Source organism: Barbatula barbatula (genome assembly GCF_947034865.1).
Source record: "Barbatula barbatula genome assembly, chromosome: 16".
Taxonomy (NCBI): Eukaryota; Metazoa; Chordata; class Actinopteri; order Cypriniformes; family Nemacheilidae; genus Barbatula; species Barbatula barbatula.
The window spans coordinates 5,708,441-5,723,361 of NC_136779.1; the positions used below are offsets into that span (position 1 = coordinate 5,708,441).

General features: G+C 42.0%; 1 protein-coding gene across 3 annotated transcripts in view; it reads right to left on the minus strand.

Moving 5' to 3' along the window:
* Window positions 1–14,921, minus strand: part of rbfox3a (RNA binding fox-1 homolog 3a) — a 369,568-nt gene that overhangs the window by 20,075 nt on the left and 334,572 nt on the right. For 2 of the 3 annotated variants that reach the window (XM_079476662.1, XM_079476663.1), the window contains 4 exons: window positions 12,530–12,676; window positions 7,430–7,483; window positions 4,089–4,149; window positions 2,986–3,039 (listed from right to left, as the gene is read on the minus strand). In XM_079476662.1, the coding sequence (XP_079332788.1) occupies window positions 2,986–3,039; window positions 4,089–4,149; window positions 7,430–7,483; window positions 12,530–12,676 (316 nt within the window). Of the gene's footprint in view, window positions 1–2,985; window positions 3,040–4,088; window positions 4,150–5,450; window positions 5,544–7,429; window positions 7,484–12,529; window positions 12,677–14,921 lie in introns of all 3 variants that reach the window. The other variant, XM_079476661.1, reaches the window with a different exon arrangement.

The following is a 14,921-nucleotide window of genomic DNA, read 5'->3' on the forward strand; positions in this document are numbered from 1 at the left end:
CCCGAATTCCAGTCATAGGCAATGCTCTTATATTTCCTTTGATTTTGCGCATGCACATTATTGTGCCATGACGTACATAAATGTAATCTCATAATGAGCTATGGGTCTGCACGCAGCACCGATTCAATAATAAGCCATAAATCATTCCAGCCAGTTATGACACCCCATAAAGCCCACGAAACACACAACAGCAAAATTATATGTGAGCATAAATCCTATTAGCCCTGCTTCTGGTATTTTAATAGGGGGTTTGGAAAACAAGACCTAGCCCAGGTGTGCACATCGATGTGAGATAGAGGTCTACATGGAGCCCTGAGTAGACTTTCAAGAGAAAACTAAGAATGACCACGGCTGGTCACACGCCAGTGAATTTGGGGCTACTAGCAGTGAAAAGTGTCCCATTGGGCTATTTGGATGAAGGGGGCCAATTACATCTCCAAACCCCTCAGGACTCTTTCATTTACTGCAAGACTGGCTTCTTTAATGCGTTGAGCCTGGAAATCACTGGGTGACGGTCGCTCTTCTGTTGTGAAATGCCTTTAGATAATCAGACCACCAATAAACCCATATCTTGATCAAATTTACACAGTTGCTAGATTAAACCAATTTTTTCTCCCCGCTACTTCTAATATTGTAATTAGGCTACTTAATTTCAATTATATATCTACTGCAGTGGTTTTGTAATTGAAAAGGCATTAAACGACCACAAAGCACTCAAGCTTCAATATGGCCAAAAATGATTTTTATTATTGTTAGGCCAGTGCAATAATACAGCATCAGATATGTGGACAGATTTGATCTTTAAAGAAAAAGTAGTTTGCACCAATAGCCAAATGCCGTGCAATAGAGCTTTGTGACCCAAAGTTTTCACTATAGAAGCATTTGCAATAAAGCTTTCCTGTAGCTCAGTGGTTAAAGCATGAAGCTAGGAATGCCAAGGTCATGGGTTCAATCCCAGAATGATATAGTATAATGCAATGTAAATTGCTTTGGATAAAGGTGTCTGCCAAATGCATAAATGTAGGTACAATTAAAATTCCTTATCTACAGTGCTCTAAAAAAATCTAATTTAAACATCGCCCCAACATGCTTCCAAGAACTTAATAGACTGGCTAAAAGCACTGTCAATCAATCAATATTACGTTTACCACGTCCTTTACGCACGCTTTCCCAGTTCGGATTGAGTACGGCGGGGAAAAACGACCCCCAGTTTATACAATTAAGTTTGGTGCGCGTGGTTAGCGCCTCAGACCCGCGTCTCCATCTCAAATTCAGCTTTGACGTTGGCGCTAGTTAGAGCCTGAGGGAGAGTGAGAGACAGGATATATTGAGGTTTAAGCATAGAGAGAGTGAGAAGGAAAAGGGCAGATGGAAAACACCCCGGGCTTAGATTAAGAGGGAAACAGTATTAGCGATATTCGCAGAGAGAATATAGACGGCGCTGACGATTCGCGGTGTAAAAAGGGAAGAAGAGCGTTGTATTGAGGGAGAGAGAGGCTAAGCTTTGTCAGGGAGAGAGAGAAAAGCCCGACTTCCCTGGAAGAGGTTAAAAGCAGGCAGTCGGCGGCCCTCATCAGTCATTCTACTGAATGGGATTTGAGGACAATAAACCTGTAGCACCCGGACGAATGGAGACGGAGTGCGCTGTCAGCAGCGCACGATTTATGGTGCCCAATTCCGCTGATCTCCCGCACAGAAACTCGGACTGATAAACAGTGATTAATCACCTTTACATCCGATTTCGCCGCCGCCCCTCCCCCAACAAAGTACATTAAATGCGGTCATAATTATTTCACGCGAAAGCTTCCCCCTGTTTTTTGAACAGTGGGAAGGAGGAAAGGGCAACACGTGGCAGTCCGTTTGGGGCTCTTCTAGAAGCTTCCTTATTTAGTAATAGAAATCTATATCTTATTTCCATTTTGTAGCCTCTCCACTGGCGTTCCCCTGGGGAAGCCACGAGGCATATGGTGTCGTTTAGGCTTGGCAAACTTTCGAGGCATGTTAAGACGACTTGAAAAATTTGCATCCAATAAATCAGGCACGCTTGCCTCCGAAGCCAAGCCGCTGAAGTGCTGGACCACAGTAAATCTGATTTGATGGGATGTTTTGGGAAGCTGCATGTTCACATGGGAGGCATAGAAGTGCACGTGTATTTGCCGAGTGATTAGCGAAGACATTGCATGCGTGTGTGATCCTACATAAATGTTGCGGAGCGTACTTGTGTAAAAGCATGCATAAACATTTTACACGCGGCGGATTGCTTTGTGACACATTTGCATTTTTACACGAAGGACATACGCGCGCAGGCTATTTGATTGTGAGGTTTTGTGTAACGGTGTGTGTTTGATTGTACGTTTATGCATGCCAGAACCGGGGAAGGGAGGGCGGACAGGGAGGGTAGGCAGGGGAAAAAGTGTCAGATAAAAATGAAAAATGACTGCTTTCTGTCACCGATGGTTATTTAGAGTTTTGCAGTAAAGCTGTCATGAAACTAACAGATTTTAGTCTAATGAGCAAAAAGGCAGGCCGTTAAGGAGCCGCAATGTGCTCAGCACTTTGAAGAAATACTGTAATACCATTTCCCCCTCATTAGGATGCAAAAGAACTCGGGGCAATAAAGAAATCAAAAATCGAGGGGGAAGGGACAAAAACAAACAAACCAAAAAACAACAAATCTTTTCTCTCTTTAAACCAAATTGCTCCGCTAATATTAAGTCAAAGTCACTACTTCGCCTCAGCAGCTGTGAGAGGGAACGATAGCCTTGCTTATTATCTCTTTGTAAAAGGCACTAATGCAATGCATGATGGGAGAACTGCGCAGCGGTATCAAATGGGCTGTGTGAGCTTTCGGCTGCAAGGATAATTTCTTGTTTTTTGTCTCCAAAACTGATCTTGAAATCAAAGCACAGCTGAATAACGGCACATCAAAGAATCTGTGATTTTGTAAGACGGGCCCTGTGTCCGAAACACTCAACTGCAGTTTACCTGCATAAAATTCAGGACCATAGACCGCTCCCACCACTGGATTCAGCTTCCAGCCTGTAGGGTGATACACAGGGGAAAAAAGAATTAGCTTCTAATGCTCATTGCCATGACCTGTGGAGTTTTTGTTCTCGACAGAGGGTTTGCCTTAGCCGATTAACTCTGAGTGGGATCAGGGGATCGGTTGAATTTTAAAAGAAAGAGATAAAGAGGATGGATTCGGAGGAGAACAAAAGGAGGAACTGTGTCGGAAAAGGAGGGAGGGGATTTCAGGTGACGGGGAAATATTTAAGGGGACATTAAGTTAGAGTGGGCGGCGATATTGGGGCGAGAGATATAGAATGCGAACGGGAGAGAGAGAATGAGAGACAGAGTAGGGGAGAGTAGTGAGTGCTGTCCGATGCACTGTCATTGATCGATGAGGGCCGTAAAATAGCCTCTCCTCACTCCCCATTGGCTGTGAGTGAAGCGGAGCTGGGGGGTCTATACCACGGCTGAAATATTCCATCCTTTCATCCTCTCTCTCTCTATTCCAGTCAGAGGGAATGCATATCAGTGGAAGAGCTCTGGAACCCATGAAGACCCCTGTGTGGAATGAGCCTTGGCTTTTTATTTTTGGTGTAACCCCCCGCTCCTCTCTACCCTGATCCCCATCAGCTAAGCTCGCCCCTGGAGCTTTCTGAACAGCGAGATAAGGAGAGCTGTAGGGCTGAGAAATGCTCTCTGTGTGTGCTATGACCCCTTTTTGGTGGGAAACTAAATCTAGATTTCACAAATCATTCATCAATACGGCAGCCTTCAAATATTTGGACTTAAAAATGAATAAATAGCGTTGCATTAAAAAGCCAAATATTACGCCAAAATGTATTTATTTAGGTTCATTTAAAAGGTTGCACGAGCAGACAGATAAAATATCTAAGAAAAAGTTTGTTGGATTGTGAATTATACAACAATAGATGTTTTTGGATACTTTCTTGTTGCCAGACTTAGTGGAACATGTCCAAAAACGACACCTGTGGTTACGCTGTAGGTTTAACTGTCCAAATACTTTATAAACATGCTTTATCTGCTTTAATGTAGATTTGAGAAAAATAAGAAGCTCTTACCGTTTGTATATGGGTTGGCCACTTTTTTGTTCGTCATTACTCGTGCTGTTGCATTATTTACCTGTGAAAAGAGTGCAGACAGAGTTTAGAAGCGAAACAAAAGTCAGCACACAAAGAACACAGAGGCATGTTTCGCAGGCACGAGTGCTAGAAAAATCTGGTTCATGCTTTTTGGCAAAGAAAAAAAAACATGCTCTAATTATCCGATGAAAAATTATGAGACGCGAAAAATGAAAGTGATCCATCAAGCTCTCATCTTGTGTTTTCCTGCTGGATGTAAGATCTAATCCCGGCTGTTTGTAGAAGAACTGGATGATGACATCTGGTTCAACGTGTAATGAAACAGAGCAAGTCTGGAAACTGGTTTAATGAAACCCAGAGTATATTGGAATTCCCCACAAGCCAAGCTGGTGGAGCTTCCTTGAGGCTTTAGCTGCAATTTCATCTGCCACGTTGTCTAGACAGTTCTACATATTCCCAGACAATACAACCCCGAGGCTGTGACTTCATGAGCACTAATTTTAACCTCGGGAGGAGGAGCCGGTTCGGTACGAGTTCATCTTACCGCGTGTAATGCTCGGAGAGGCCGAGCGGCTTGTTGATAGTTGGGAGGTGCCAGAGGAATTTAAACATGGCCGCTGGCAACAGGAGCCATGTTAGTATTTCACCCTCATGTTAATTAGCGTTAATAGCTTTCCGTTCCACAGGGCCCACGGAGGTCATTTAGCTTGAGGAAACAACTGGCCTCGACACTCCCTTGATATATAGGTCTTGGTATTGTTTGTGCATTACATGAATTATCTTAATTGTCCTATAGAAAATCTTAATAGCCCTGTGGAGAGACTGAGCAAAAGTGAAAAAAAGAGAGAGACTGCGTCCTCAAGTTAGCAATAAACCTCGGCTGTGAGATTGCAAATGAGATTTTAATTTACGTTGGCAGGTCTTTGATATGTTCACTTAAGTTAAACGTATATTTCAGAGACGAACATTACAGCAGCGGGTACGTCTGCTGTATTTATTTGGTTAAAAAATAAAGAGTTCAAAAAGCCTTTTTAAAATGAACTCGAAGCTGTAATAATCATGCACACTCTTGCACGACTGCAGGCACAAACACACAAATAAGGTGATATTTCATGTGCTTTCACAAATAATATTTAAACAGAACCAAAGACACATACAATACACACGACATGCAACGCAGAGAGCGAGCATTAGTGATTCAATGCAATGGGTGGCTGGGGAAATGAGAGCAGGTTCAATCAAACCGACAGCGCTCATGTTCTCATGGGAAGTGTGGGGGTAGGAGGATGCGGTGGGGTAAGATTGTGTGATGGGGTATTGACAGTTAGATTAGGAAAGCACCTCGATTTTGCGTCCCTCTACGATTGTACCGTTTAGTTTCTCCCGTGCGCGGTCTGCGTCTGCGCTCGTTTCAAAAGTTACAAAACCAAAACCCTGATGTGATCATAGAGGATCCAATGGAGAATTGGGGTGGTTGAAGATTTGGATGGATAAGAGGTAAAAAGAGGAAGAAAAGAGAAATAGAGAGAAAGGTCAATGTCAGCAGGGTCGCAAGAGGAGAAATTCTATTCATTTGTAGTGAAATAAGGAATTTTTAGAAGAGGGAATAGAGAGATTTAGAGACAGGAAAAGGAAGCATTGTAGACTGTGACGTTTCAAACGGCATCTCTTAATATTGAAACATGTTGCATGCATGGATGTGTACATTAGCGCATCTTGTCCTGCCAAGAATATAAGAAAATATAAAACTGTCCTTCCTCATAAACATACAAATTCCCCATTTCCAGTAATTGATATAAACTAAAGGGAAGAATGTACTCAAGGCCATATAGCGGCGTTTAATGCACACAGCGTGATCTTGCACTCTAGCTGGGAAGAGCCCTTTCCATGCCTGCACCCTCACATCTGCTGTCAGCGGTGAGTTATGGCCAACTGCAACCCAACCACCATATTCGGAATAGCTATTAGATATGCACAGCAAACAGGAGCGTGGAACAAGCCCTGGTCTTTCAGTTCATACAAGTACAGCCTGGTAATTGCTTTGGGAGGCCTGCTAGTATGATATGCATACATGGGATATTCCTTCATAGTGCTCGGAATAAATAAAGGGTGAAGAAAGATTAAAACGGAAGAGTCAAAAAAGGAAGTGGGCGTAAAATTAATCCTTTTGACATTTTGCGCTACTGGTTGCGATTTTTCCTTTTATCACGGATTTAATTAGCTTACACTGCTAGAGAGCTAATCCGCTGTGTTTTAAATAGCACAAACATATTTGCTCCGAAACCTAGCGAGCTGCCTATGAAGGCCAAACTTTATGGTATGATTGGGAAGGTTTTCTTAAAGGAAGATAACTTAATTATGTTGCCTCGTTTTGGCCACATTTTAAGGAGGCAAATGTTGCAAAAAATTGCTCGGATATCAGTTGAAAAAGAAAACATTTCAATAAAACCACGCACAATAATGTGACAGAAATGTTACCATTAAATTATACTGAATGCAGAAAATACACAAAAGTATCAATATAAATAGTTAAAACAATAATAATAAATGATAAATAATAATATATCATATTTATGATTAGAATAATATTTAGTTAAAAATAATAATAATCACAATATTGTCTTAATGCAAATAAAATATTCGGTCTTTCTTAGTTGACTTACTGATTGTAAACAAGCACAAAAAATCAGACACCTATGAAATACCAATTAAGGTAGTATACTACCTTAAAAGACAGCTGCCTATAGGCAGTAGGCAACTCCCTAGGGGTTGAAAAGAGTTACTGGATACAAATTTGAATGGCTTAGTAGAAAACAGGCTGTTCTTTTAAAGTGGGTTGTGAAGGCAGCGCATCGGTTCGGTACCTACACTGCGACGGTTTGTTCCAGCAGAGCAACTAAATTCACCCCTGCACTCGTCACCTAGACGCAGGTGAGAGAAGTTCTCTTCAGCAAAATGTCACTCTCCTTTGAGACCGGCAGTAGCAGGTCTATGGCTATATATAACCTGGAGGCTTAAACAGCTGAATCTTATTACCCTAAGAAAGCTCTACTGTAAGTGAAGATTCACTACATATGGGTTGGACATTCATTTCATTGAATTATAACTGGGCGAGCTGACTCTTACTCAGCCGAAAGCGTTCAGCTGTCTCACCGTGCAGCTACCTTTCCAAAACGCTTCAGCGTGCGAACGTGTGACGTTCCAGTCACTTCGCGGCTGCTCTGTAAAAGCTGTAATTATTCGTCTCGTGAAGGGAAGAGAAGACCTGTGGGGAAGAAGAGGTATGAAGTGACAAAGAGCCGCTCTTCCAGCTGACTTACCTTGGAGCCCCGCTCGTTAAAAATAATTTCCACATCCAAAATTTTCCCAAATTGCTGCGGAGAGAGAAAGAGACACGAGACAGAGGAGGAGAGAGACAGAGAGGAGTAATTAGAAGTCATCTCTTTGTCAGGAAACCTGAGCACTTGATTGCAGAGGAACTAAAATAGAAGCTAAGCGCTTTTACCAAAGACCAAACTTTAGATGTCTTCTAACCACGGCAAACAAATTATACCATGGGAATAACTGATCAATATAGTGGAATGTTATCATGAAGTTACACGTTACCATCACTCCTTTTAAACATGAACTAATTACATTACATTGTCACTTTTTATGGAAGGGGATGCTTTTAAGCTACAGTACTTTGGCATTGCTTTGTCTTGTGTCAGTGGAAGCGTTACGCTTGGCATGCATATTGGTGTTTTTCCTCCAACACAGCTTGCATGCACTGACATATAGGCAACATTACGAAAGGTGTGTTTTCGGTCTTCTATGAACAAATTATGACAAATTGTCTTGCACAAAAAATCCACAGCTGCTCTGAATTCTCTTATTCTGTCCACTGCAAGCGTCAAAAACAGGATTGCTCTGAACTATTCTGGATTATTTTCACTCACTATTTTTAGTATTGTGTCATTTTTAAAACAGGTGCTTGCATTCAGTTAAGAATGACGCACTGTCTACTAACTATGAAACCCAAAATGGCCACAAAAACAAATACATTTTTCATCCCATTATTATTCTCCACATGGGGAATGGAGATTTTTAAATAAATAACAAATACAAATAACTATAGCTTAATAGCTTGGATTTTATGTACACACAGCCATACATTACTTGATGTAATTTATATCTAAACACTGCAACCAATATTCTTTTATTGATGGCTGGCCACCCAAACATGCTACGGTGAGCTCCAGGCCCGGTCAGGACTCTCTTGCGAGAGCCCTGGGAACGAGCAGGTCATATTGCTGATGGAAGCAAACTTGAAAAGATCACAGCACCATCCTGCTGTGTATGCACCAGTGCCCTTAATGGCACGATATGGCTTGTTATTTTCTGTGGTGTTTTTGACTGATAAAAGCCGGCCAAAGCCACAGGAGAGGGTATTTCTGGCTCGACTTAACACCAAACACCCCGACTCAATTAAAAAGGATAATTGGATATAGAGCAGCCATCATCGCTGATGATAAACCATATATTTGTTTATTATCTCATTGACGAATACCATCCTCGTAATTACCTGTCATTTTGGTTATTATTTTCCAGCTATTTGCGCTTCATTCTGCGGTTTTATCTGATTGTCATTCTTACAGCCCTGAAATGCCCAATCTCTCATTTTTATTCCCTAATTAGCATTAACCATGAAACATTGACCACTCCCTCTGAGATAAGGCTTTGTCTGGAAGCTTCTCTCAACGATATGCATATGGATATGCAGCTCCAGCGACGAGCCCAAGCTTTAGCATTTGACCAAATAACTTCACACTCTCTGCATAGTAAACCATACCTGCGGCCAAAAGGTGAGCCAGAAGAGACCGCCGGCCGATTACGAGTGATAAACATCACCCTCGTCGCCCGTAACCCAGAGCTTTCGAACGTTAACCCTGTTTACACTATGCTAATGAGGGGCCTTGGTAAGGGAGCTCCGCACGGTAAGACCTTGAATCGAGCAACTATTTTGTTGATAGATAAATAAACATGCCAGCGCAAGCCAAAGCAAGGTCACCGTTCCCTCAGTCGACGGAGGAGACAGGTTCTTAAAGAAGTAATTTGGAACATTCAGTTCAAGCTTAAATAATTGTTTGGATGGAAGGGGAATATGTAGACTGCGGGGTGCACCGCTATAAAAAAATACTTGACTGTTTATATGGACTTCTTAGACACCAATTAGAGTGACTGCACAAAGTGGCATGTGTGATAAAGGTTGTTTTCATTTCTCACTTGTACTTAGATGTCGCCAGGGAGAAGTGACGGGCGGCCGGCATTCCCTAGAGGGTTAACAGGGCTTAAGCGTCGCATTTAGCATGGCCGGCTTTAGAGATCATTACAGAATACGGTGGAGTGAAAGCAAAACCGTAAGTTCCCATAATGGGTGGAATGAAAGCAGGTTTTAATTGCTGTCTAAAATTGCTGTATTATTTCATTAAAACTAATTACCTTGTCAAGCAGGCCACATCAGCTTCATTTCAGCACAACAGGGGAGAAACAGGCCTTTCCAGGCACCTACGGCTCAATGGGGATTGATCGAGGGCCCGGGTCACTAATAAGGTCAAGAAGAGCCGTCTTTAATCCGCCCAGCTGAAAGGAGAAAACCCCTAGCAGACTGTATAAGTGCACATTTGTGATGAGGAGGAAAGCTCTAATCTAGCGCAACGGCCATGTTCATTTTCATACGGCACTTGTTTTCCAGCCCATTTCAAATTCCACAGTCGAACCCAAACAGCTGCTTCGTGACACAATTCCCTGCGTTTGTTCAAATTAAGTTTTTTCTTCGAACGCAGGCATTTGTATCTCGGCGTGAACCCGCTCACGACCGTAGACAATTCACTCTAAACAAAGTCTGTGGATGCTAATGGTTTTAACCCACCCTAATGGAGTGCTGAAATATTTCCCAAGATGGCCATCTTTGCCGACTCCCGCACTGAACTGGAAACCACTACCATCGCAAACCAATCACAGCTGGTCGCTCTAGCCCTTCTCAGGCGACGGAGAGCTTTAAGACTGGTGATCAACGAAAGATCTCAGTGTGAGACTGTCGGTGCTTCACACACATGACAGGTTGGAAAAAACCTTTCAGCAGCGCAGTTTGAAGCGAGTCACCGAATGCCATGACTGTGAAAATAGGAGAGTAGTTAAAAAAATGAGTCTGTGGTGTGACATTAAGAAAGTCTTGTTTAGAGATCAAGCAGGTATCATTCTTCTATTGAATCCTATTACTGAGAACCTTTAGCACATGGTGAGAACCATATGGAGTCTATCCTCTTGTTTAATATTCTAAGTTAGCCAGGCATACCAAGGGGAATAACACTCCTATTAATACAGAATAACAAGGTACCTGTTTTTAATCTAACACTACTACCACTTTAATAAAACAGACTGTTTTCTCCGCGCTTGGGACCACTTTATGGCCAGATAGACATAGATGGTCTGTGGTTGCATGTATAGAATAGTAGGATCAATCGATGCAAGTTATTGCATTGAAGTATTATGGGAGGTGCCGAATATTTCCAGCACAATTATGCAGATTCCCCGAAGAATCGTCAAGGTGGTGCTTCAAAACTCATTTCATACACTAGCATTAAATCTACATACTAATTTGTATAATTGCGTTGGGTGTCTTTTTCTAATTATAAAATGAAGCTGAAATAAGGTTGTGTAATGGAGCTTTTTAATTGTCACTTTTTGTTGGAGTACGGTCCACACCAGTGTACTCAGATGAGAAATCGCAGTTTTCATAATCAGCCATTCTAAATTGAATTTTCATCTTGCTAAATTGAGAAATCAGGAATGGTTTGGAGAACTGTCTTCATGAATGTCTGTTACCTGACAATGTGATATCATGACCTCAACTTAATCTCAGCTTTGTGGGCCTCACCAAAAATAAATCGGACAGCACTGGATCGGGATGTTTTTCTTTAGAAAAATTGCCCTCAAAGTGTACATTTTCTACACTGCTGATTCGCATTCTTTATAAAGAACAGTGGAACAGAAAATGGGGAAATGGGCATGCTCCTGGTCTTATTAAATTAAACAGCTTGCAAACTGCAATTCACATTGACTAAATAAAGTAGTTAAGACATTTGGAGTTTTTTGGTAAACCTCAGAGTTGGTGCTTTGGGGAGTTCTGAACCAATTCTAGCCTTAAACCCCCCCCTTGACACTTTTTACAGCTTTCTCACTTGTCTTTGGTCTCCGACTTGGCTTTCACACGTTTCTTGGGATTTAGAAGGGGCACTGCGCTTGTCCATCCCATCTTCTCCCACTAGTCTATCTATGGCACAGGATAATTGCACCCCTGGGTCCCTCAGAGACTTCACAGAGTTGTTGCAACAACAGTCTTTTCAGACAAACATACACACACTAGGTCACACATATGCCTGTTTTCGCATCGGAGCTGTCAGCCAGCACAAACTTAATGAGGATAAACTCACATTTTTTAACCACAGTGAGCAGCGCTATTAATTACGTCTCCACTAGTGGGACCACTCCAGGACTCCCAGCTCATCACATCAGAGTTGGGAGAGGAGCGGACAGTCTCTCTTACAGAGAACAAAGAGCTCAGGGACTGATGTTCTCGAGAGTCCTTCACCGGTTTAAGTGTTACTGTTTGCTCTCCTATGCTCATGGTATACAGTTTTTTAACAAGCTAAGACCAACAACAATGTTCTTCCCCTTCATACTTTGCCGGTAGCCTCCGGTAACAAGCCGCCAATGTTTAATGCTGTTCCGTAGCCGGCTGCTGTTAATTCAAAGGTATTCTGGAGTTTAACTTCACGGTGAGACTTAGACAGATGAGCACAGCTGTTTTCAAAACGGATGATTTAAAGAAAGCTCGGAGTCATTCATTAGACACTTTTTTATTCTGGTGGGGAGTGTTTACATCCACGCAGATTGAGGTGGAGTAGATGTGGATACGATAGTAGATAATGACCAAGCATTACCACGCCTGTCACTGCGCTAAGTATAACAATACTTTCTTTGATTGACAACAAGCATTCTGATCCTTCGTCACAGGCTGAGCATTACAACTTAAACCGATATAATATGCAGTTATATGGTTTAGCAAAAGTTCATCATTATTCATGCTTATAGCGACAGACTGTGATGGACTATTAAAGAAACGATCTGATCTGCATTAGACGGTTCTCCACTAGAAATAGATTTTGCTGAGCGAGAACAAAAATTAAAGAGACCATCGGTCATGGCAATGCATAACTTTGTTGGAGGAAAAACACAGACTACAACTACAATATCTACATCAGTTTAACACTGACGTAGGGAAGATCAATGTCCTTGTCAGACGCTAAATAGGATTGATGATATCCTCTGCCTTAGAGATGGAACCTGCTGCCATCTGGCCGAGGTGCAAGACTCACCCCGAACATTTGCCGGAGGTCTGGGTCACGGAAGCGGAAGGGAATGTTGGAGACGTGTAACCGTTTGGGCTGCTGCTTCTCCGAAGAGTCTGAGGGCTGGAGCTGAAGCTGCTGGGAGATGTCTGTCTGCGCCACGTCATCAGGTTGCTGCAAAAAAAGAAAAAACACAACCAGAACAGTTAGGTTCTACCCAAAAAGCTGTCACGGCCTAGAGGAGCGCAGTGGGCAAAGGTTACATCGATCAGGGCATATTACAAATTATCTCCGCTCGGCCGGCATGTATATGTGGTGGCGAAGATAAAGCAAGCTGTCAGGAAGTGTTGATACAAATTTAAAGGGAAAAAACTGTGACATGGAGAGACCAGAGAATACATTTACTGAGCAGTAAATGGCAACTGGCTATAAAGACCTGAGGGAGAACAGGAGACGGAGGGTCGGCATAAAGACGCTGTGTTCATCTGTCCATCATGGGGAGGAAATGCTAGTGACACGGCTGTGCTCAAGGATGAACTGTTTTCTGTGACAAACACATTCATCTCACCTCACTAGCCCTGATGCAATAGCTCCAACTCCATTTCTCTCCCTGTCGTCTGAGAACACACAAGAATTCACCTGACTAGTTGCTGATCACAGGCACTGGCATGCATGTTTGGAAAAATTATATAAATGTAAAATTAATCATATATTTACTATTTTTACGACTGATTTAAATTAGCTTAAATGTATAGACAACTATAAGTCGCTTTGGACAAAAAGGCTCACTTTGATATTATTGTCATATTCAATTAAGTAATAATACAGAATGATATTACATCTAAATCAATATCTGCAAAAGAAAATATCACCTAACAAATTGCTCTTGAGGGAGAATCAGGTGTGTGTATAACTGAATGAATAATTAATCTGGATGTGATGCAACGGCTGACAGAAGCCCAAGAAGCCTCTTCGCTGAAGACATGTTTGTTTTTCAGCCGTTGTGTGCAGACATGTTCGGTGAAGGAAAAAAGCATGGCGAGCTCTCGAGCGGCAGACCTTCATGTACATAATGAATTAGAAGAACATGAAGCAGAGATGAAGAGATGATGTCAGCTAAACTTCCCTCGGCTTAGCAGGATCAATGAGAGAGAAGTGCTGAAAGCAGCTACATTTGGCTGGGCCTCAGACAGCTGTATACTAGAGCGGGGGGGAAGTGGGGCTTGGGCGGATGAGAGAGAGAGAGAGAGAGAGAGAGAGAGAGAGAGAGAGAGAGAGAGAGAGAGAGAGAGAGACAGAGAGAGAGAGAGAGAGAGAGATGAGAGAGAGAGAGAGAGAGAGAGAGAGAGGAGAGAGAGAGAGAGAGAGAGAGAGAGAGAGAGAGAGAGAGAGAGAGAGAGAGAGAGAGAGAGAGAGAGAGAGAGAGAGAGAGAGAGAGAGAGAGAGAGAGAGAGAGAGAGAGAGAGAGAGAGAGAGAGAGAGAGAGAGTTCAGAGTACCACACACAAACAATCAAAGTGGTTTGATCTGGCTGTGGATAAAGAAATATTACTTTTGCTACTGTAAGACTAGAACATTCAAAGATCTAAAATTAAAGAAAATAAACAATGTAGCCAAAATGTGGCTGTGCATAAATAAGTCTCATTTTATAAAAAAGGACTACAGATCTAAGAAGTAGAAACAGAGTAGGATACAATGTTAGACAAGTGAAAAACAAGAATTTAGGACATCATTCAAAAGCCAGACCCAAAAGAAAGAAAAGTCACAGATCTCAATTATTTTTCCTAGAGAGCAAAGTGTTTAAAAAGCAAACAGAAGTCTTATGCATCTCAAAAACCTTGCATATGTCTTCTTTTATTGCTCTATAGGCTACTCTCTTAATGTTTTTCAACAATTTCCTTTTTCTATTTTCTATTCAATGAAACCACAGAGCAACCTCGAAGCAATACAATCTCCCTCTGGAGAGATCTCTGAAACGGGCATCCGACTACCTAGATCAGAAGGACCTAGAGTGATTTTGTAAATGCAAGTCTTAACTCAAATAGGGACGAATCAAAACATTCTTTGAGTTTCATGGATTGCCACTGAATCGATTTTGGATTATTTGTGATATTATTTAGTGCATTTTATGTACATATTTAATTACAATAAATGGGCTGGACGATTTCCCCCTCATTAGGCGCAAAACACCCAGGAGAAATGAATCATACAAGACGGCAATATATCATGCGATAGGTAATGAAGATATAATGAGATATCTATCACTCCATCCCTTTCCTCTCACGCTCTGACAAAGAGAAAATAAGCTGAAAAAAAGGGGAAGTAAATGCAATTATGTAGACACAGCTAAGAACATAATACCAACTCAAATGCAAGAGATTTGGACCTGCAAGGCTTTCATTTATGCACTCATTAAAGAG